The 25,714-nt window shown below is 34.9% G+C and overlaps 1 protein-coding gene across 4 annotated transcripts in view; it reads right to left on the reverse strand.

Moving 5' to 3' along the window:
* The window catches only part of Mgat4a (alpha-1,3-mannosyl-glycoprotein 4-beta-N-acetylglucosaminyltransferase a), a 112,664-nt gene that overhangs the window by 21,499 nt on the left and 65,451 nt on the right, over positions 1-25,714 (reverse strand). For all 4 annotated transcript variants that reach the window (XM_069814772.1, XM_069814791.1, XM_069814780.1 and 1 more), the window contains exons 4-10: positions 21,731-21,777; positions 21,339-21,649; positions 18,272-18,402; positions 14,854-14,961; positions 5,624-5,817; positions 3,908-4,047; positions 933-1,048 (exon numbers count right to left, since the gene is read on the reverse strand). In XM_069814772.1, the coding sequence (XP_069670873.1) occupies positions 933-1,048; positions 3,908-4,047; positions 5,624-5,817; positions 14,854-14,961; positions 18,272-18,402; positions 21,339-21,649; positions 21,731-21,777 (1,047 nt within the window). The remainder of the gene's footprint in view (positions 1-932; positions 1,049-3,907; positions 4,048-5,623; positions 5,818-14,853; positions 14,962-18,271; positions 18,403-21,338; positions 21,650-21,730; positions 21,778-25,714) is intronic.

Below are 25,714 nucleotides of genomic sequence, written 5' to 3' on the forward strand. Positions count from 1 at the left end.
GGTGGCCGCTAAATAAAGAGACAATTTGTATTGATCTTATGGAAAATCCAATTGGTTCCAGAGAAAATTGGCCTTTTGGCCAGGTGGCCGTTTAAATGAAGTGACCACAAAGGCAGGTTTCACTGTACTTAAAACATACAGTAAAACCCAGTTTTAACATCCCCTTTTCTAAGGAATAATCTGTTAAGCCCAATCAAATTACCATAAGAATAATGTAATTAATTCCCGTTTTTAAGGAATACTTTTCAAGTGGATTTTGTGATAATGAAGCCTGAAATACAGAGAGAGGCAGCGAAAGGTTAATTTAAAGTCCCTAATTATGTCAGGTGAAGAATACAATGCCTGCAGTTCTGCGTTGTGTAACTTCCTCCATTCTTCTGTGACTTCATCCCTCTTACAGTACTTAAAAATATACAGTAAAACTCAGTTTTAACATTCCCGTTTTTTAAGGAATAATCTGTTAAGTCCCAGAAAAAAAATTACCATAAGATAATGTAATTAATTCCTGCTTTTAAGGAACACTTTTCAAGTGGCTTTTGTGATAATGAAGCCTAAAATACAAAGAGAGGCAGTGAAAAGTTACCGCACTATGCAGGTGACGTCGGGGAAAACATTGCCCGCAATCCATTGCTCAACTCACCGGTAAGCTGTAACAGCGCGGATAGGCATTCAGTTTCATTACAGTAGGCTTAAAATTCCCGAGTGATATTGCATTACTGTACTTGTTATTGAACGTTGTGTTCACTATCAGTATGGTAACATATAGTATGCACAACAGTTATTTCTAGTTGAGACATTTCTCCTAAAGAAGAAATCGTATGACAGTACCGTTCGCAAGTTTCTATGTCAGTTCTGTGAAAACTACATCTGGCAACACAGTGCCAAGCAATTCCACAAAGCTATGCTACAATATGAATGTAGCTATTACATACCTCACTCAGGATGGCCCAGTTGTCACTTTCACTGTGTACACTTAATCGAAGGACCCGGATGGGGCCAAGCTGTGAGTCCACTGTCCCCTCAGCTACACCCATTGTGTCGAATTTGCCTACAACACAAAGTAATTGATACATAAAACAAATTTGATATTTAATCAGTTATTCATTGACAAAGTATCAACTGCAATTGTACCTAGCATCAGGGCTGGCTTTAAGCCGATTGAGCCGATTTTATCCCAATCGGATCCCACACTTAAGGGGGCTCCATGCTAGGATAATCCACTTCAATCATATCAAATACACCTACTTATTTACTTACTTACTGGCTTTTAAGGAACCCGGAGGTTCATTGCTGCCCTCACATAAGCCCGCCATTGGTCCCTATCCTGAGCAAGATTAATCCAGTCTCTATCATCATATACCACCTCCCTCAAATCCATTTTAATATTATCCTCCCATCTACGTCTCGGTCTCCCTAAAGGTCTTTTTCCCTCCGGCCTCCCAACTAACACTCTATATGCATGTCTGGATTCGCCCATATGTACTACATGCCCTGCCCATCTCAAACGTCTGGATTTAATGTTCCTAATTATGTCAGGTGAAGAATACAATGTGTGCAGTTCTGCGTTGTGTAACTTTCTGCATTCTCCCTCTTAGCTCCAAATATTTTCCTAAGCACCTTATTCTCAAACACCCTTAACCTATGTTCCTCTCTCAAAGTGAGAGTCCAAGTTTCACAACCATAAAGAAAAACCGGTAATATAACTGTTTTATAAATTCTAACTTTCAGATACACATAAAATATTATTGCAATGTATATCTACTACCATAATATTGTAGTTTATGGACGACAGAAATTATTTTAAATTTCGGTACGTACATAAATTATGTCACCAGAAAGTAGGATCCACGCGACTATTTCATTGCTAGCTTGATCATTCTTACACCCTTTATCCCAAGAATAGCCAACACCAACTAGATGGCATTAATTTAGCCAGTGGAGAAACAAAATGGTTCATAGAGGTAGTCAGTGATGTTAAATCTTTGCACAGTCAATAAAACACGTGATTTTCTAGCTATTTGGACTATCTAAAGATAGGCCTAACCAACATATTATTATTATTATTATTATTATTATTATTATTATTATTATTATTATTTTGTTTGTTTACTTGTACATTTATTTTACATGAAATCGCATCATCATCATCATCATCATCATCATCAGTAGCTCTACAACTCATTGCTGAGTCTTGGCTTTCTCAAGGACTAGTCTCCAGCCATCGCGATCCAAAGCTACCATCCTCCAATTTCTCACTCCAAGAGCTCTCACATCACCATCCACTCCATCAATCCATCTCGATCTCGGCCTTCCTTTCCTTCTTGTCCCATCCGGCTGTGTTAGCATTACTCTCTTTGGGATCTGTGCCTCTTCCTTCCTTATCAGGTGTCCTGCCCATCTTAGCCTGGTTAACATTATGTATTTAGAGACTTCCACATCTTCAGAAAGAGAATACAATTCTTGGTTATATCTTTTCCTCCATACACCCCTGTCACACACTGGGCCATAAATTCTGCGCAATATTTTTCTTTCGAAACACTGGAGAATTTGTTCATTATTTTTGTTCATAGTCCACGTTTCACAGGCATACAGTCGTACTGGTCATATGAGGGTCTTATATAATGGATTCAGAACACCTCAAAATATGTGCTTCAGTGGCTGGTCATGATAATATCTTTGAAAAATATTGGAGTGCAAGAGGTCAAATGACTTTATTGTCAAACGCCTGGCATTAGAAAACAACACCAACAACAACATAATGAGACCTTCACAGATCTTGATAATATTATGTTACTCTTCATATGTTGAATCAGACCAAAATAACATCTATTGGCCATCTTGACCCGTTGTTTGATTTCTTGTGTAGCATCATTGTTCATTTGGACTATGGACCTCAAGTAAGTGAACTGGTGTACTAATTCAAAGGTATATCCTCCTATTTTTACATCAGTTCTATTAAAATAGCTACTGCCAGATGTCATGTATTTAGTTTTCTTTTCATACATGGAATCGTATACAATTTCTAAATGCATATCTTCATTCATTTCTTTGTATAATAAAGACAAAGTCTGTAATAAACTATGTTTACTGGTATAGATTCCACAGACCTTATCTGTCAACATGGAGTCCCCAAATAATTCACAATTTATAAGCTATATCGTAAAAAAATAATATTGAGCTATTTTCTGTATATTTCAGTCATTACATGAAAAATGATTTTATTTCTCCTGAAAAACCTGTTTAAATGCATGTAACTGATTTGAAGGTGCAGCAAAAATATGTTACATGTTATGTCATGTCCTATTTTGCCAGCAACAACTTTTGCCACCAGCTTGATCAAAGATTTAATGAGCCGCATACAAATGCATCAAATCTTCTGTAACTTAAACATAACTCACGCACTCTTACCCACTCATTCTGTGCACACTCTTAGCCGACATCGAGTCAGTTTAAGAATGTGTTACTAAGGAGCAGCACAATACGATCATAGGACATTAGTTCATGCACTTCATTGCTACAAATAGGACTTAATTTTAATGTCAACATGTTCCTTCTGACTGACTTATAACTCTGTAGAAAGCTCAAGTTTTCTTTTGAAAAAATTACATGTGATTTCAAACAAAATGTTTACACACCTTTCTAAATAGAGATTCCTCTGTGGCTCGACTAACGTATGTCTCAACCTTGTCAATATAATCCATACTCAATGGACTAATGCAAGCCAATTTTGCAGTAGGCATACCAACTATGAAAAATTCACGAGAGCACTCTTACTCGACCGCGCACACTTACCCTCTGCTACCTTATTGATATACAAAATGGGTCCCGGTACCTCAATGTTTTGCTGTAATAAAATTACCGATAATACAGTTATCAGGAAAGGATGTTGCTTATCAGATATACATACCTACAATGACATAGCCATCACTAGTGGCATTGTAATCGACCCTACTCAAGCTCGTATGACTAGATTCTGGTAGAACTTCTACTGAGGTATTGTAGAATCGGTCCGAAGGATGCTCAGCATTGCCACTCCGGAACAAGTAACTACAAAATTAAGAACACATACAACAACAAATAAACATAGAGTATAATGTGAAACAACTTAATCTATTAATATTTAGTTCTGAAGTGACTATAAAAGAACTGAAAAAAACCTTTGTATTTCTTATAAAATAGAGTAGTTTCATATTGTTGAGGGGCAGAATTAGTTCAGAATTCAGTACCTGACATAAATAGATTGATTATCCATGTCACATGATAATGCAAGATCAGAAGCACTGTGAATTGAGTCATCTTAACTGAACGTAAGAATAACTCTGAAATATTAAAGGATAAAATCTGGGAAGATTATATCCTATTCTCTTAAAAGCTAAAAGCTAAATAATAATAATAATAATAATAATAATAATAATAATAATAATAATAATAATAATAATAACAATAATAATAATAATAATAATAATAATAATAATAATAATAATAATAATAATAGTAATTTCTATTTTAAGTTATTATTTTACGATGCTTTAACAATTGCTGTGGTTATCTAGCAAAGTGAATACGAGGTCCAACACCGAAAGTTACCCAGCATTTGCTTTTATTGGGTGGAAGAAAAACCCCAGAAAAAACTTCAACCAGATAACTTGTCGCAAGCAGGATTTGAACTAGGGCCCGCTCATTTCATGGTCAGGCAGGATAACTGTTACTCCACAGCGATGGACAATAATAATAATAATAATAATAATAATAATAATAATAATAATAATAATAATAATAATAATAAGGCTGCGAAATGGTTTTTGTCGAATACAGGGGGGAGAGCCATTAATCCTTCCCATTGAAGGCTTTAAGGAACCAACCTGGACAAATACCCAATGTCCCATCCCTACCTTCCCGTGGTGCAGCTGTTAGTAAGCATAATTTTACAAGCTGAACTAAAGGGAGGGGCTACTCATCAATTAGCACTGGTCAGCTTGATGAGTTAATGACCGAATTTGGTATAATTTTCCTCTATTCAATACCTAATTCTCTCTTTACCCTTTCCTATCCAGTCCTCTGACTGAACTCTTACTTTCTTCGACTCCGACAGTATTAGAGCATTCGAGGCCTAGGGGTTCATTTCCCTTTCCTTCCTACCCTTCCTACTTTTCTGTTTCTAGTGCTGACCTGCTATGCCACTAAAATCGTCCTCTAGTGGCTTAAGGAGGGAAAGCTGGTGATCAACAAGATCTCCCAACTAGGTCCAATGGACCCGTCGACCAACAGCAGGTGTGGTCCTCCAGACATTCTGGGGGTTGTGTATGAATGAAGTAGCCACCAAGACATTAAAATATGGTGTTCACTTAAATCGGCTACAACTTGCCATTTAACTATTGGAGTGCAAGAGGTCAAATGACTTTATTGTCAAATGCCTGGCATTAGAAAACAACAACAACAACATAATAATAATAATAATAATAATAATAATAATAATTTAAAATATGACACATACTGTTTGATTAACACTTCCACAGTTATGGACAATAATAATAATAATAATAATAATAATAATAATAATAATAATAATAATAATAATAACAATAATAATAGTATTAATAATAATTTAAAATATGACACATACTGTTTGATTAACACTGGTGTGGTGAATCTGAAGACTAAATGGTCTCCTGGTTGAGGCAGTAGGCCCCAAAAGAATGTCTCCCCCAGATAGGCTCTTGCAAGACTGTACTGTTTGTAATGTTTGATGGCTGACTCGACGCTAGCATCAGGATTTTTATGTGGGAAGAAGAGTGCCACTTTACCGAACTGTTTATCCTGCAGAATCAAAGAAAACAAATTATAATTAACCACATAGTGCGAGGTTTTTGTGTATTTGCACTGTTTACTAGATGTACAGACACCTGAGACAGTAAACTTCATACAACTATTAAACATTTAAGCATCCAAAGCAGTTGTGCTTTGCTTGGATGTCTATAAACCTAGGATATGGTACAAATATCAAAAAACCTCGTATCACGTTGATCACTATGGAAATATCAAATCATATTTATGTAACTGTAACATTTATAGTAGGCACATTATCTGTAAGCCTAGGTTCATAACACAAGAGAGATCAAGCAACATTTGTAATGGACTAACAAGAAGAAAACCTCACTCAATGCGAACTGAGTTGTACAACATGGTTCAATGACGGGAGATGGGGGCGGGGGGGAGGTTGGCTTGGCTTTTCGAGGGCCACATCCAGGACACTTAGGATTACATTGGTCCATTGTGTGCCCCTATACAGGGCCGAAGATGTTAAAGTCGCGACGCTGTTATTCCCGGCGTGACTCCTCCTCTTTGCTTACGCCTTAGGAAGTGAAGGCTCTATAAAGTCTAGGTAGGTAGTATCGTTCGCCATTTTTGTTCTTTCGTTGCCGAGCTACCGGACGAGGGATCTATTTGCCACACCGTTAAACATTATCATGTCGTAGCTCCTACAATATTAAATCAAATGCACTGTAATTCAGCAAATAATTGAGCGGCAAATAATGCCCTCGTGTGCTTTCTGCGAACGCCAACGAAAGAGCCAAAATGGCGGACGATTATATTAAGTATTTATCGAGCCTTCTTTATCTTCATCAGCGAATCACACGACGCACACATTTAAATGTAGCCGACCTGTAACGTGATTGGCTGCCGGAAATAAGAGCGATGGAACTATAAATGACAGTCCTTTTAAAGGACGAATTCTACCTTTTTGTTCCTTCGCACTTCGATCTCTCAGAAATAATTATTTTACGTGACAATTTTTATCCTATAAGCTTTTAAACATATTTATGAACATGCATATTTTATATTCGTACTTACATTAGTATTTTCAGTTACAACAAACTATTTTGCATAATGTTTCAATGAAAGATGGTAAGCAAGTCATACACTTAGAAACAAAATGAGAGATTACTTGAAGGAAAAACTGAATGAGGTAGAAACAAATACTAAAAATAAAATTATTGGGGATTTACGTAAGGACATAAAGGAATTTAAGAAAGAATATCAGGCAAAGGTACACATGATCAAGGATGAGAATGGTGAGTAGCTTGCAGACTCTCATTCCATCCTGAACAGATGGAAAAACTATTCTGGGCAACTACTAAATGTACATACAGTAGGTCAAATAGAAAAGATCAGGACGATGTTCAAGAACTGCACAAATTGTATTTTTCACCTGACATAATTAGGAACATTAAATCCAGACTAATTGGATCGGTGTCAGGTAGAGTTCCCGGGTAGCTCAGTTGGTAGAGCATTGGTACGTAAGCCAAAGGTCCCGGGTTCGATGCCCGGCCCCAGAACAATTTTTCCCTCGAAATTATTCAAATCAACTTTACAGGGAGTTATACTTGAAATCTTGATTTGCATAATACACGTCACTGTTCGTTAACAGAAAACCACAATTTAAGTCACACTGAGTTAGTGTGCATTCGAAGTTGGTTGCTTGACGGTTGTCAGCCCACTTTGAGGTCTATGGATATAGAGGGAAAAATTGGATCGGTGTCGGGTAGAGTTCCCGGATAGCTCAGTTGGTAGAGCGTTGTTACGTTAAACCAAAGGTCCCGGGTTCGATGCCCGGCCCCGGAACAATTTTTCCCTCGAAATTATTCAAATCAACTTTACAGGGAGTTATACCTGAAATCTTGATTTACATTAAATCCAGATGTTTGAGATGGGCAGGGCATGTATCACATGCAGGTGAATCCAGAAATGCATATAGAGTGTTAGTTGGGAGACCTGAGGGGAAAAGACCTTTTGGGAGGCCGAGGCATAGATGGGAAGATAATATGAAAATGGATTTGAGGGAGTTGGGATATGATGCTAGGGACTGGATTAATCTTACTCAGGATAGGGACCGATAGTGGGCTTATGTGAGGGCGGCAATGAACCTGCGGGTTCTCTAAAAGTCATAAGTAAGTAAGTGTTTCTATCCTATTTACAGTTTAAGAGTATTTTAAGACTTTAAGTAATGGATGTTCGGTAATGCTGTTACTGAAATGTAGATGCATGCATCACCCCAAGGCATGAGTACTGCAGGACATATAGCATTTTTAGAGTGGAGCGTGTAGCAGGTGGTGTTTGTTTACATCTTTCCCCCCCTCACTGCTGCGAAGAAGGGGTGTTTCAATGCATTGGCAAATGCTACTGAATTTACTGCGATGTTGCAATTATTTCCAGAAACAAAGTCGATTTCTAACTAAATAAAAAAACAACGAAAAATGGCAAAGGAAAATTCTTTTCATTTTATCTTAAAGATTTTCTCTGTGACATTGATGTCATTGAACCCCCTCCATGCTGTATATGTGATGTTAGAGCCCAGATTTTCATGCGCTATCAAATCTTAAAACTTGAATGCATTCATGCACTATCATTTGATAAAATAAGCACAATGAAGCGAAAATACATTAAAAATATGCATTACCAAAATTGAGGTACGTTTTTATTTATTTTGAAACAACGTACTACAACTATAGTCGCGACGCTGTTATTTCCGGCGTGACTCCGCGTCTTTGCTTACGTCTTAGGAAGTGAAGGCTCTATAAAGTCTAGGTAGGTAGTATCGTTCGCCATTTTTGTTCTTTCGTTCCCGAGCTACCATACGAGGAATCTATTTGCCACACCGTTAAACATTATCATGTCGTAGCTCCTATGATAATAAATCAAACGCACTGTAATTCAGCAAATAATTGAGTGGCAAATAACGTCGTGTGCTTTCTGCAAATGCCAACGAAAGAGCCAAAATGGCGGGCGATTATATTAAGTATTTATCGAGCCTTAAGAAATGAAAAACGTCTTCATAAGCGAATCACAAGACGCACATGTTTAAATGTAGCCGACCTGCAACGCGATTGGCTGCTGGAAATTAGAGCGACGGGACTACAATTCCTCAGATTTTCTTCACTTAAGCTCAGGTGTTTATCTGAAGTACGCTCAGAGAAATTATCTTTCTACGTCACAAGAATGACAGATGCATACTTAAATGAAGAAATTTGGGAAAAAGTGGGGTAGAATTCTAAGTTCTTTACATTTCCGCACGACCATGACACCATCAGGAATCGAACCCATGACCATCTTCCAACATTATAGTGTTACATCTTAACCGCGATGCTAGCGCATACCCCAAAATGCACAAGTACATAAGGCTTTATTACAATAATCACAATAAACTACATCACCGTCCATCTTTAGAAATTCCTTTCCCTAATCCATTTAAATACAAGATCTCTTCTTGTAGTTCTAACAGGAGCTATAGCAACACTTCACAATTCGACACAAAAGTATACTAGAGTGTAGTTTGCAAGCATGCTGCTTCTGTCTTTCTCTCTTTCATTCAGTATTTTGACCTCCGGCTTATAATGAGTGAGAGTTGGGGTTGGAAATTCCAGTCTAACAAAAGGAGGATTTAGTGGAAAATTCAAAGATTAGTTGTCAGGAACGATGCCTCGAAACCATATTACCAGTAGCTTTGTTTTATTTTTAAACATAAAATACTGTTTCTGTCTGTCTACATGACACTCAACAATCCCTAAGCTCGGTTCTTTGTCTGTTATCTCTGAAATTCTTACTTTCCCTACTTCAAGGGCAAATACCGGTCGTTCAGTCAGACTTACAATATGACTTGCACAAAAGAGGACAGCTGGAGTTGGCTGACTTAGATTAGATAAAGATCCTTATGCTGGTCAAGAGTTGAATTATAATATTGTACTACAGGATATGAAAACATGCTGCTGTATTCTGAAATTATTTCTTACCTTGAAAATGACTTCCCTCGCTTGACTATGACACACTTTAGAAAATACAATTTTATTTTTTTTGTTTTTACTAGAACCTTGCTAATCCATTCTAATTTTCTTAGCAAGTTTTCGTTACTTGTAGAAAATTTATACATTTTTTCCCTGATATCATTTCCCTCATTCTCCATAATGTAACTAAAAAATGTAATTTTCTTAACCAAAGCAGATATAGGTATATCTGTTCAGCAGTCAAAAAGAGGACACTATACATATCGTTTTATTAACAGAATAAGGAAAGTATTTATTCAAGAATTTGATATATAATAAAAAATAAATGGGAGAAGCAAGGAATATCAATGCAACTGCTAGGCAACAAATGGACTATTCTCCAATGTTGACCATTAGAAAAAGAAGAAACTAAGCTATAACCATATTCACATTAATAAGGACTAGTCATACAAGGTAAATGGGACAACTGTTAAGAACTAGCTAAGATATAGGCATTTTGTTAAGGTTTTTTCTTCTTCTTTTTGTTTTTATTGGGTTATTTTACGACGCTGTATCAACATCTCAGGTTATTTAGCATCTGAATGAAATGAAGGTGATAGTACCAGTGAAATGAGTCCGGGGTCCAGCACCAGTAGTTAACCAGCATTTGCTTATATTGTATTGAGGGAACCTCAACCAGGTAACTTGCCCTGACTGGGATTCGAACCCGGGCCATTTGATTTTGCGGTCAGACGTGCTAACCATTACTCCACAGGTGTGGACTTATGTTTGTTTTATTTTTTTGTGTACCTAGAAAACAGGACCACCATTAACAGATGATGCATAAAGTGTATATGTTTAATGACAACAAACATTCAAACTGCATAGAATTGGAATATATCAGTCCCCTAACTGCCCATTGTGCAATTCAAATCAAGAAATGGATTCGGAACACCTCAAAATCTGTGCTTCAGTGGATGACCATGACAATATCTTTGAAAAATATTGGAGCGCAAGAGGTCAAATGAATTTACTGTCAAACACCTGGCATTAGAAGAAAAAAAATAAATAACAACATTAAAACTAAATTTTTAGGTATAGCACAATGAAACGAGGCTTTCATAGAAACACCTGAGAATAACTAATAAATGAAATAAAAAGTATCTTAATGCACAGATTTTATCCCTATCTTGAAAATCTTATCTTCTAATTACAGATCTGTTGAGCTGAATCTCTGCACTCAATATCTGTTACAGAGTAAGAGTTGTGAGTGTCTGAAGGCAATGTGTTAAAATAATGAATTTTTCCATTTCCCAGTAATTGCAATACGTGTCACTGAAAGTAAGATATCGTCTTCTTTTGTCTCCTCTCACTATATGGCTGCAACTTGTGATGTAGGAACATACAAAATCACACAATCCATCTCACGTCTTTAGTTCTCGAGTGTGGCATGAGCATGGTGGAGAGACAGGTGTTGAACAACGTGTTTTTTTTTTTTGTCAAGACATTTAGCGAAAGAAAACAGTTGTATTTTATATTTATCAGAAAATTCAGAATGCAGCTCTTTGGATCCTTTACAAAAAATAAATAAATAAATACATAGATAGATAAATAGATAGATAGATAAATAGACAGACAGACAGACAGATAGATAGATAGATAGATAGATAGATAGATAGATAGATAGATAGATAGATAGATAGATAGATAGATAGATAGATAGATAGATAGATAGATAGATAGATAGATAGATAGATAGATAGATAGATATATAGATAGGTAGGTAGGTAGGTAGGTAGGTAGGTAGGTAGGTAGGTAGATAGATAGATAGATAGATAGATAGATAGATAGATAGATAGATAGATAGATAGATAGATAGATAGATAGATAGATAGATAGATAGATAGATAGATAGATAGATAGATAGATAGATAGATAGATAGATAGATAGACAGACAGACAGATAGATAGATAGATAAATAATAATAATAATAATAATAATAATAATAATAATAATAATAATAATAATCTTGTTTCTATGAATATTGCATGTTGCCATTATCACGGCTAAAGATAAACTCTACAGCCCTGCATGAAATAAATAAAATAATAATAATAATAATAATAATAATAATAATAATAATAATAATAATAAGAATAATAATAATAAGAATAATAAGTAGCAGCAATTAAAGAAACTGAAAAATAAGTAGATAATACAAAATATGGACTAATAAGATCGTCAAAAAGGGAGATATTAACTTAAAGTTGTATTACTTTTCTAAATAAAGAGTTAGCACAATGAAGTACTGGTAACTTATTCCTGCAAGAAAACTGTAGATTCTAAATATGAGAGCCAAGAAGGGTATATGTAGTTCATTGTTAGTGAGGTAGTGAGCAGCAGTGATTGTTCATCAAATAGATCTCTGAATTCCTACCAAATTCTTGAAGTGACTGGGTAAGCTATATCCTATATCTCACAACAGTAGTTGTTGAATAAAACCATATACCTCTGAAATGACTCGTCTCTATTGCTTTGGATGTGGTGTCTGTGCAATAAACTGATGTGGTAAAAGGTATTATCAAATCTTGAATACTCAGTTGCTCTATAATCTTGGGAAATCGTTTAGTAAAAACCACCAACTGAGATTTTTCATTTCATTTATTGTATTGCATAAATCTTACATCAGCACTGTAAATTTTAGATATGGAACAAGTAAAGATCATACAAAAATGTGCAAGACATAGTAAGCAGATTAATTCAATTTACAAGCAAGAACAATTCATCAGGAGGCATGAGTATGGAGAAATTTTGTTAACTGGCCCTTCAAAGCATTAAGATAATCAGACAGTGCATTGAAGGCCGTAATACATGAACAATGAACTCTTTTTATAACAGCTGAAACTAACTAAAGGTAGATGGAGTTACAAAGTTTTATGGTAAGTTCACGTAAATGGTCTCAAATGCAAATAAAGAAGAACAGAGATTAAAAGTTTTGTAATGTGTCCTGGGGACAAACCATTATCAAAATGACTATGGGTAACTTGTCCCCCCTGATTTTAAAACTTCTGATATTTATTTGAGGTGAAGTTTGGAACAGAAATTATACAGAAGCAATCCATGAAAGTTGGAGGTCTTGGAAAATTAAATTCGTAGTGCAATTCAGAAAACTGATCAAAACAAACTACAGTGAGTGTTTCAGAATTTATTACAAAGATGTGATGTATGTATAAATGTTGGCAACATCATTCTCAAAATATTCCATAAACATATGTAGACTGTCAAAACAGGTAACTCTTTCTTCCCATTGACGAAATCACTCAATCTAAACGAAAAGTGTGGTTTTAACTTCGTTTCCAGTACAATGAGTCATTCACATACAATATTTACATCTGAACACTAACAATATTTGTGAATACAATTACTAACACACTAAAAACATTCACTTAGGCTATAATTCAATGCTACTCTTAAGGGAGGTGATGGGTTAAATTTCTATTTTCTACAATTTTTAAGGTAGATCATATTTTGTACACGTCACCTCCTTCCTATAAGTAAAATTTACATTATGTTTTATTTAAATATGCTTGCAACTGGTGAAGTTATATCAGCATCATTGGTGTCAGAATTTTGTCCCGCAGGAGTTCTTTTACATGCCAGGAAATCTACTGACATGAGCCTGTCGCATTTAAGCACACTTAAAATTAATGACATTTCTTACGGTTCACCCTGTATACGTAATGTACGAAAGAGTTTGGAAAGAACAGTCCAAGAAGTGTAAGAAGTGATAGAGAGGATCAAGACAAAATGAGATCAGGTATTTCGAGGTACAGTGTGATAGATTTGTTCCAAAGAAAATAGTTTGTTTTGCCTACATTTGTCATTTCCAAATAATATTGTTTTCCCCATTTGGCAAGTGATTTTTGTGTCACACAGTATGTATGTATGTATGTATGTATGTATGTATGTATGTATGTATGTATGTATGTATGTATGTATGTATGTATGTATGTATGTATGTATGTATGTGTGTGTGTATGTATGTATGTATGTATGTATGTATGTATAATCCCATCTAATAGATAATAGTTATTTACGATATAAGTATCGTAATTTTTCATATTAAAATACGAGATTGGAAAGTTGTCAAATAAGGCTGCAGGTCAAGTTTTGTAATCAGTCGAGTATTGTAATATGAGGTTACGATAAGTATCCACTTTGATAAAAAATTATTTTTTAATAAGTAATAATTGTATTATTTTTATTAGTTCTGAACATGTCTTTTGTTGAGAGACGATTGTATTATTATTTGTGTCTTCCTGTGAGAGGCGATTCATTTATGTTTATTTTATTAGTTTTGAACACAATAGGTTTTTGTTTATACTAGAATAGCAGAGAATTCAGATACTGAAAATTCTGCAATTAAGCAATTGACTCCAACATGTAAATCGAATGTCAAACGACAGAATATCAAAAGCAATCCTGAATTATAATCCAAAAAGAAAAGGATCATTGGGACATCCTCAAAGACAATGGAAAGAAAATTGTAACAGTTCTTCAAAGGACTACAAACTGTGAGGAGGATGATGATGATGATGATGATGATGAATGTTTAGCACCATCAAAATCCCGTATAAGATACGAATGTTTATAATAAATAAAATCAATTCCATTTTATTTAATGTGTGGTTCATATTACGCAACCAGTTAGGTAATAGCAGTTCCATTACCTAACTAGTTGCGTAACAGAAATATCATTACCTAACTAGTTGCGTAATGAATGTGTTTACAACATTATTATTAGCAATGTAAAGTCCACATTACATAAAGTGGATAAAAAAGATATTACTGAACAAACAAAATAAATAGTTAATATGGTAGGGACATGAAATATATATGGAGCTAGGATAAGTGGTGTCACAGAGTTCTAAACTGGATAAAAAATAAAGAACAGCCAAGAGGGAGATGAAAGACATTTTGCAGCAAAAAGGTCTTGCTAATGTGGGCTTGGAAGACGGAATGGTATGATGACTTGTGGTAACAACCATCAAGGAACCGAAACTATATTACATGTAAAAAAAAATATCTTCTCACCTTCAGTTTCTGAACTTTTCCCTTTAAAGAAGAGTGGGTGCCAATATGCTGGAATAACGAAGGCTTGTAGTGTATCCAGAGTTGAGATTTTGCTTTCTTGCAATGCTTCTGTAACAGACAAAACTCATAAACACACTCGACTCCTCCTGAAAGTAACAAAGATTATGTATGTAGAGTAGAGAGGAAGTTGGGTGAAGTTAAGAATTAGTCAAAATGCACCAGACCCATGCCCTTGTGTCGTTATCTAAGACAATGTTTCTCAACCATTTTGCTGATCACTACTTTAACTTAGTGTGGCCCTTGTCCTAAGATGTAGAGTAGAATGTAGAACAAGGTATTGTGAAATTTTGTATCAAAAGAAAATAATTAAATTATGTTTTTATTTAAACCATAATATTTTATTTTCTATTTATTTAATCTGACAGGATTAAGGCCACTGGGCCTTCTCTTCCAGTCAGATAGCACATTACAAATACAACAAATACAGTGACAAAAAACAGTACAAACTACATTAAAGTTCAATAGGGATGAATACGGTCAAGATCAATATAGAGCATTTATTAAGCTAATACAAGAAAAAAAAACAGATAGTTGAAATAACAGTAATAGCAATGACGATAGGGATGATGATGATGATGATACTTAGTATATCTTGAATAACATATGAACTTTTACCCCTAAGTAATCCATTAGAACTAAATCATATGAATTATCACCTAGACCTAATTATAACAAAAAAACTGTTTGTGATGATGTATTACAACTCATTACATTTGAGATCATCAAATTGCGATATCCACTAGACCAATGGCTGCATGTTTACACCGATGGCTCCCAAATTGATAAGAACGGAAACACTGGAGTTGAAGCCCACAGCGAACTCTTCTCAGTATATCTCACTCTTGGAAAAAACTTTACACCATTTGATGGAAAAATTCGAGCCATAAAAACTGCCTTCAACCAACTCACCTGCAGGTCTACAGTGACTCTAAGGTAGCAATATCTGCAATTGCAAATTACCTGGAACCTCCTATCAATAATGATGTACTACAATGCAGGAAGATCATCAGAAAGATTAATAACCTGGGCAAAAAAGTGTCTCTACAATGGATACCGTCTCACTGCAGCATTGCAGGGAATGAAATGGCTGGCTAAGAAGGGAATGCTTATTCTCTGAACTTTTCCCTTCACAATCCTATACTCTAGAGCAGCCGTAAACATCCGACACAGAGGCAGAGAAGCTTTCCAAGTTAATTTGGAGGATCAGATGAAAGATAAACTTTGGAAGAAAGCTTTATTGACTGCTTCCCAGAATGGCCTAGGAGAACAGCTGTTGCCTTATTCCGTACTACAACAGGCATGACTACCTAGGCAGCCACCTTCATCACCTAGGTATCCTACCAAACCCACATTGTATCCTCTGCAATACCTCGGATGTCATGGACGCTAATCACATCAAAATTTGCTCATCACTCTCAGCTAGCAGTCTTGTGGACAGATACTGTCAGGCCAGAGAAAAAAATGATCAATTTCTAAACTATTTACTTTTAAGTTGTACTCTTGCAATTGTCTTTTTATATTCTCTGTTTCGTTTGCTTTTGGTCATTGTAAGGTTAATAATAATAATAATAATAATAATAATAATAATAATAATAATAATAATAATAATAATAATAATAATAATAATAAATACGTTGCATATTAAGAGTAGAACTGACAATATGACTTATTAGCATAGTTACAATATTATGTCATGGTTAAGCCGAAGTTGAGCAACTTGATAGGTATTTAACAAGCAATTCCATGAACTAGAATGTGATTCATTAATTTAAATTTAAATTTTACTATTGTCCGACAGTCTCTGACATGGTCAGGAAGAGAATTACAGAGGAGTGGAATCGATATGCTGAAAGATGATGAGTAGAAGGATGTTTTGTGCAAAGGAATAGAGAGAAGGTACATGTTCTGAGTTCGATGTAGCGAAAGGTAAACAGAACGAGATGCTAGGTAATAGTCAGATCTATAAACTTTTATTATTATTATTATTATTGTTATTTTATTATTATTATTATTATTATTACTATTATTACTATTATTATTATTACTATTTTATTTGTGTCCTCCCTTACCATGATCATCCAGTTCAAAAGTGCGACAACTCAAAAATTGTCATTTTTAGTTATTTATACTACTGAAAGCCCCTTTTGGAGCTCTTTCCGATTCAGTATTGAGATAAGTCATATTTACAACCAAAAAGAAAAAAAAAAAAAAACTAAATAAACTGCTTTAGAAATAATTATAATTATGGACTTTACTAATTCATTATTAGTACATTTCGAAATGTATTAATAATGAACTGGAAGATTGTGATATACTCGTCCTGAATACTGACTCATTTCTAATTGTCGTGGTTATGAACCAGAACTCTGTTCCTTTCTAAGTGATTTATTTGAAACTTTCAACTACAGATATCTCAAAACTTGTTTTTTTTGAGTTGCTGCACTTTTGAACTAGACGATCGAAATGCCTTTTGTAGGACCCCTAGGGCAGGGGTCGTCAGCACAAAGCACGCTGGGGCTAGAGTCTCTTACCCGCGGAAAACGCAGTGCACCATGGTGCACTCCGTAGCTGCTAGCGGGTATGCTCTCTATCTCTCCCTGCTGCACGATGGTGCACATGGGACGGCACCACGTACCCTTTGCACATTTCAGCAAGTGCTGACGACCACTGCCCTAGGGGATCATGGCTGCCAGGTTGAGAATCAATGATCTAAGGTATTATGCCTGAACTCACAAGCGCTGGTTTGAGTTCTCATGTGAATGAAATTTTTTCGTGAAATTTCAGCCAATATGTGACCAGTGACCACTCAGCATCGTGATGAGTTTGGGGAAATATGATGGGTACCGAAATCAGGTTCTGTGAAACTACTATAATAGCTGGGGAGATCATCGTGCTAACCACGCAATACCCCATACTGGTTAGATGATCGTTCACCTCTGCTGAGGCATATGAACGTGAGGTTAGCAGTTGGATGGTCGGTCTTGATGCTCTATGAACTGTCACACAGAGGATTATTATTATTATTATTATTATTATTATTATTATTATTATTATTATTATTATTATTATTATTTGCCCACTGGCTGTTGTACAGCACATTAAATATAAATAAATAAAAAATAAATAAATAAAAAAAATTATTATTATTATTATTATTATTATTATTATTATTATTATTATTATTATTATTATTATTATTATATTAAAAAGTACCAATTTTTATAACTCAAACTACGTAATAAAATATTAAGAAAATACTATTTTAACAAATTTTGATTCACCAAACTGAAGAATTATCAGTAATAGTAGAGGTGTGAAGTCATGAAAAGGTAATGAATGACTTTATAACAGTGCTTACACTATCTTTGTCGAGGCTACAGATCTTTGTGTGAATGAGATGATCTAGCAGCCAGTCCACTGGCTTGTCGTTGTAGAACATTAGGAAGAACTGCACAAGCCATGGAAGCTCAACGCACTTGAACATCTTGCCTGCAACATAATTCAATACACAATCACTTATATTTGAAACAAAGGTCATATTACAGACATGACCGAATTATTAGTGCAATGCACTCTTTTAATATTCACAGGGATCAGTTTTTGGTACAAATTTATTCAATGTTTATATTAATGACCTACCCCTGGAAAAGCTGGAACGAAAACTACATTGTTTACTGATGATTTAATCTCTAAACCAAGGAAACTAAGTGCCCAGTTAAAAATTATTGCCCAAAATACTAACACAACTAAAATTTTGGTATGTAGAAAATTTAATGAACACAAACACTGATAAAACGACATATGAAATTTCCTTAATTGGCAAGAAAGAGGTGATGTAAACATAACTTTACAATATAGCAATAAAAGCCTGTCTAGGATTACTGAAGCAAAATATCTTAGGTTCTTTCTTATGGTAAACTATCATGGAAGAACTACATAGATAATATTACAGAGAATGGAGCAATAAGACTTTCACTTCTAAAACGACTGGCAGGAAAAAAATTGGGGATGCACAAGAGAAACTCTTACTACAACATACAAAAAATGAGTCTGTTAAACCAGTTCCCCAATAATGTGAAGAAGTATTGATAACTAGGGAGCGGATTTTTATGTGCTAAAAAATTTAAATATATTTATTTTTTATGTGCTAAAAAGTATGAAAATATTTGCTAAAAATAAAAAAATATTTTTTCTTTTAATATGACAAAAATATCTTACTTAGCTTGAAAAAAAATGTTACTAGGTACTCACCAACCACTAGAGTGCTAATAGTTGGCCGAGAATTGCAGTGAACAAGAAAGGTCATCTCCAAATTCTCCATCACAAATGCATGCCGATTATCTCTGAACAACGATTTATACTGTAAAAACGATCTTTCCATATCACAGGATGTCAGACGTGCATATTTAAAGAGAGGAATGTCACAAACACAAACACCGTCAATTTCACCTACAGGCACATGCTCCAGTACTTGAGCAACTTTACACATTTTTTTATATCCACTGTTTTTTCCAAACACATACTGGAATTTGTCCCTTAGTAATTGTGCTTTTGAACCTGGTAGCGAGTCTAGTTTAATTTCCACGGCACGCACCTCCCTGTTTCAGACAACAGGTTTTTGGATGTTTCGAGTTTTTTTATGGTGTCACACAAAAAGCTTAGATTTGCTAATATGAAAGCCAAATTGTTTTTTAAACAACCATCTTTCAGTATATCTTGAAGGATATCGATTGACGAAGCCCGATAACAGAGAATCACAAGATATATTGCCTTACTTGATAGACATGAGCTAGAGGCGAGAGATTTGTTTAAATTAAACAATGTTCATGCCTGAGCTCTTATCTGTTGTGTTTCACAAACAAAGCGTGGAATGAAATCATCTTCAGCAACAATAAACATTCCTAATTATGTGTTGCAAGATCTCTCCTCCTTGTCCATGTTAATTTATTCTCTAATAATAACACTGATATGCTGCCTAGCAGTTCTCAGAACTTGAGGCGATACTATTGCGAAAATAGATCATGGATACACCACACAGCGCTTAGAAACACGAAGCAACCAAGAATTCTTAAAAAGATAACATACTTCTAAGTGATATAATTAATTTAGTTTTAAAATACTTAAAAGTTCTTGTAAAAAAATTAGTTAAGTAAAAAACTCCAAGATTTATGTGTTTATAATAGATTTCCTGAAAATATGTATTTACATAATTTTTTGTGAAAATATGTATTTTTATGCCAAATAAATGTCCAATTGATACCATCCCATTGTGGAATCCTGGGAAACGAGAATGCGGATGCTTTAGCAAAGAAGGGCAGCACTGCTACTTTCAGACCTGTTACTAAATCTACGTATTACTCTGTGAAGAGATTTATTAAATCTACATACTTAAACTTCAACAGGAAATTCAAAAATAGCGTTAGGAATTTAATTTTTAAAGAATATATATTGATTTAATATGTATATGTATTTGTATGACTTAAATTGTTAAAATTGAAATTGTATTTTTAAATTTAATTTATTCCTGTAAATTTTTTTTTCTTGACCCAGTTTGTGTCAAAAAATTATCTTTGTGTTTATCTTTGTGTTTATCTTTGTGTTTAGATATCTCCCTGAGCACGAGTTTTTTACTCCTTCAGGGAAGAACTAAGACTGTATTTCTGTCAATGTTATTTTGTTAACAATAAACAATAAACAAACAAAATTTGATAACACAATCCCAAGGGAAAAAATGGAACTCTCTGCATCAAAACCCACAATTAATTCCCGATTTACCACGAAAATCGTCTGTAGCTGCATTTAGATTGGCAACAGGCCATGATTGTTTGGCTAAACACCTGCATAGAATTGGAATATATCAGTCCCCTAACTGCCCATTGTGCAACTCAAACCAAGAAATGGATTCGGAACACCTCAAAATCTGTGCTTCATTGGCTGGTCACGATAATATCTTTGAAAAATATTGGGGGCAAGAGGTCAAATGACTTTATCGTCAAACGCCTGGCATTAGAAAACAACAACAACATGTCAAATAAAATTCGGGTTTTAAACTTGAAACTTCATATTCGGAATTTTTAACTTTGTTAATTGTGTTTTATCACACGCAAAAAGAATATTTAATTACATAGGAATCCGCTCCTTATTGATAATATTGGGGTGACCAGATTTTCAGACACAAAAAGCAGGACTCATTCCTAAAAGTGATTCTGTAAAATGCTGTTTTTGCTAATCGCTTTACATATCATATATCTAAACTTCAAACCAAAGCAGTAAGCAGTTTCAATACAATACAAATTTTCAAATATCTAGACTAATGTGTTGACTGTCTTGAGAAATTTTTTGTGACTACCCACCCTGTGGGCTACATACTATTAAAAAGATATTTAAACATTCTGTAACAAAAGCAATGTAAATAGCAGACTCACCAATAAAACCAAGCTGACAAAACTCCAGGACAAACCACGGAGATTTCTCAGAGATCTTCTGGAGGGCATAGTTCTTCATTGTGGAAATAAAATTCTTTTTGGCCAAAATATCATCTTCTAGCTGTACGTAGAATGTTGCCTTAGGCTGCGAGTACATCATTAAGAAAGCAAAGTCGAGATTCTGCTTTGTTCGCCATCTAACTCTTTCAGGAGGATCTCCAAGTGTCTCTCGTAGATTCTCCATGTCAGGGTAATAAGAGGCTGGCGGTGAGATCACCTCAATTAGCCCTGACTCCACTTGTTCAGAAAACCTGGAGAATGAAGACAATTTCGTAGTACTGACATCTTTGATAAATTTTGTAAATTATTTTAAGAACCCACAGGATACTCACTGATATTCTATCTGCTTTGCTACTTGGAGAACATACTCTTGGTCAACCTGCAAAGTGAATGCAATAACAATTATTTTAACCCTTCCAAAGTGATAATGCATCACTGGTAGATGCTGACTTTGGATAATAGTTATTTATGGTACTTGTGAGGTAAGTGCATCTTTAATGCGCAAGTGGAAAGATTTAAGCATGAGTGCAATAAAGAACACGCTCACAAGTACCGTACGTAATTTTATCCATGACCATAACGAAAAATTATGTTTTATAAAAGAAAATATGTTGAAAATAAGTCCTCATATAATCACATATCATGGCATGGATTTTAGAATCGATATGTGTACTAGGTAGGTCATGATGTAGGAGGCCATGTTTAGTGAAGAATGGTATCTAAGGCGTTGGATAAATAACAAATTATAATTAATTATATAATTTTAATATATATTTTTTCATTTTAAACGTGTATTTTCATCTTTTTTAAGTTTCAGGGATTATTTATAAGTGTTCACGGGACTAATATGATTAAAATAATTTCACATTTTACTTCTGTAAACTTAAGAGGAATATTAAATAATCATCGTGTTTATTTAGCTCAGTTGACTAACGCATGTTGTTATAAATTGTTATAAAATCCTATAAACCCAAATTCGCAAACTTCGCAGGTTCAAGTCTCCTCGCCTCCCAAAAGGTAAATTATTACTTACTTACTTACAAATGGCTTTTAAGGAACCCAAAGGTTCATTGCCGCCCTCACATAAGCCCGCCAGCGGTCCCTATCCTGTGCAAGATTAATCCAGTCTCTATTATCATACCCCACCTCCCTCAAATCCATTTTAATATTATCCTCCCACCTACGTCTCGGCCTCCCTAAAGGTCTTTTTCCCTCCGGTCTCCCAACTAACACTCTATATGCATTTCTGGATTTGCCCATAGGTGCCACATGCCCTGCTCATCTCAAACGTCTGGATTTAATGTTCCTAATTATGTCAGGTGAAGAATACAATGCGTGCAGTTCTGTGTTATGTAACTTATTACAAATTTAAAAAAAAATACATATTAGATATGGATGCAATGCACAAATTACGACGTAGTAGTAGATAGAGAAAAGAGAAGGAGATTGAGTGTATGTATATTTAAGAAATGGTAATAAAGAAGTAGAGGTAGTGACATCTAGTAACTAATATATTAACTTCTTGAGTAATAGTTGAATGGAAAAGTATACATGTGTGCCCGGGTACTAGGAAAATACTAATGAACTGCGAGATAAAGTTCAAACTGTGAGGTAAAGTCTTTATCTCACTAGTGGAATAAAGTAATGTTGAATAAAAGCCTACTTTACAAACGCAAAAGTATTTAGTAAAGGCATGTTTTTCGTTATGGTCATGGATAAAAATCTTTTCCTGTCTGATTATGTCAGACCAAGACATTATAATTCCAAATTTCATAGAACTTTGTATCTAAATATACGAGTGACGCAACAGCTATCTCATAAGTTTTACATACTTCGTAATAATCCAATTCCTATATTACTGTTTACATACCAAAGAATTCACATTCAGTAGCATATCGCAAAAAAAGCTTTCGATACAATGGAAAACAAGTGAGAACTTTGAGACACTGAAAGCGTTAGGTGTAGAAAACAAATACAAAATAAATTATTGGGAAAATATACACAAAGAGCACTGACAAAGTAACAATAGAGATGGAAAGCACTCCATTCAGGATAAAAAGAGACGTAAAATAAGGCGATTCAACTTCACCTAAATTGTTTATATGCCTTCTGGAAAATGTTTTTTTTTTTTTAATGGATAAGGAAAAGAAAAAATTCGGCCTAAACATAAATGGGACAAGACTGTCAAACTGCACTTCGCAGAGACATAGTGCTGTTTGCTAAAACTAAGAAAGAGCTGGATTATGTGCTTAACTATCTATGCAGGAAGAACAAAGAAGGTTACCTAAAAATGAACCCAGGCAAAACCAAACTGAAGCCAAATGCTGACAAGACACTAATATAAGTTGACGGAACACCTACACTGATGTATACATTATATCTGAATCAGCTAACATCAATGACAAGGAGAGGAGAGAAAGAAATAAGGGAATAGCGATGACATGGGTTAAGTTCTGGAGTTTATATTCCAGGCCAGCCAGATCTTTCAGTCACAAAAGAGAAATCGATATATTGGAAAGTTGTGGCATATCAGTATTACTCTAAGCCCCAGTTGTATTGAAGTCACTAACTATAGCTTATTTTTAACCGAATATTAGCAAATAACTTGAGGTTAGTTTCTACATATGATGTATAAAATTAATTTAAGAACATGTAAACAAGGTATAGTACTATTTGCAGTAATATGTGGCAACATCGGGAAACATAAATGAAATTCGTGTGTACAACCAGATAATTTTCAACTGCTTCGCCAATGAAAGAGAAAACATAATCATCACTACCTCCTCAACATGCGTCTCAATACGTATGAGGAAGATCATGAACATTGGATTCAGAGCATAATTTCTTTTCTGGTTATAGCTGAGGATGTAACTTTTGTTCAAGTTTTTCCACTACAGATTTTAGTAACCGAAATCTAATTTCAAATTGTCATTGATTTCAATGAATGGATTTCCTCGCTAATGGAAAGCACAAGAAGTATGGCGAAATTCAATATCATCAAATTATATCAGAATAATCAGAAACCTGAAAATAAATATATTAATTTGTAATTTAACTTAATCTAAAAAAAAATTAAATGCATGTATGACACCGTTCCACCAACAATTGAAGCTTAAAAATTAACAGAAGTCTGTAATAAACATTACTGACCATTACTATTTAATACGAGAAAAATTCGTACCGGCACCGGGAATCGAACCCAGGACCTCTCAGCTCTGCGCGCTCTTTCCAACTGAGCTATGCCGGGACACGATTCACGGCGCTGGCCGAACCCCTCTCGTAATGCTTTTACGGCCTTACTATCTGCATTTGAGACGATACAAGTCATATATGCAGGAGCGCATATTAAATGACTTTATGGCCATATTCAACATCAGTTCGTGACAACTGCTAACAGTTAATACATCACATATTCATTTTGTATGAGGTCTCGCCCACCTCATTGAATACTACACGGCTATTATGAAATAGCCAATATGTATTATTACTATTTAATATGTGGATTGTGTCCCGGCATAGCTCAGTTGGAAAGAGTGCTCAGCGCGCAGAGCTGAGAGGTCCTGGGTTCGATTCCCGGTGCCAGTACGAATTTTGCTCGTATTAAATAGTAATAATACATATTGGCTATTTCATAATTAGGGAGCGGATTTTTATGTGCTAAAAAATTTAAATATATTTATTTTTTATGTGCTAAAAAGTACGAAAATATTTGCTAAAAACAAAAAAATATTTGTTTTAAATATGACAAAAATACCTTACTTAGCTTGGAAAAAAAAAAAAAATGTTACTAGGTACTCACCAACCACACTTGAGTGCTAGTAGTTGGCCGAGAATTGCAGTGAACAACAAAGGTCATCTCCAAATTCTCCATCACAAATGCATGCCGATTATCTCTGAACAACGAGTTATATTGTGAGAACGAACTTTCCGCATCACAGGACGTCAGACGTGCATATTTAAAGAGAGGAATGTCGCAAACACATACACCGTCAATTTCACCTACAGGTACATCCTTCAATACTTGAGCAACTTTACACATTTTTTTATATCCACTGTTTTTCCCAAACACATTCTGGAATTTGTCCCTTAGTAATTGTGCTTCTGAACCTGGTAGCGAGTCTAGTTTAATTTCCACGGCACGCACCTCCCTGTTTCAGACAACAGGTTTTTGGATGTTTCGAATTTTTTTTATGGTGTCACACAAAAAGCTTAAATTTGCTAACAGGAAAGCCATATCGTTTTTTAAATAACCATCTTTCAGTATATCTTGAAGGATATCGATTGACCAAGCCTGATAACAGGGAATCATAACAAGA

Source organism: Periplaneta americana, chromosome 2, assembly GCF_040183065.1.
Source record: "Periplaneta americana isolate PAMFEO1 chromosome 2, P.americana_PAMFEO1_priV1, whole genome shotgun sequence".
Lineage (NCBI taxonomy): Eukaryota > Metazoa > Arthropoda > Insecta > Blattodea > Blattidae > Periplaneta > Periplaneta americana.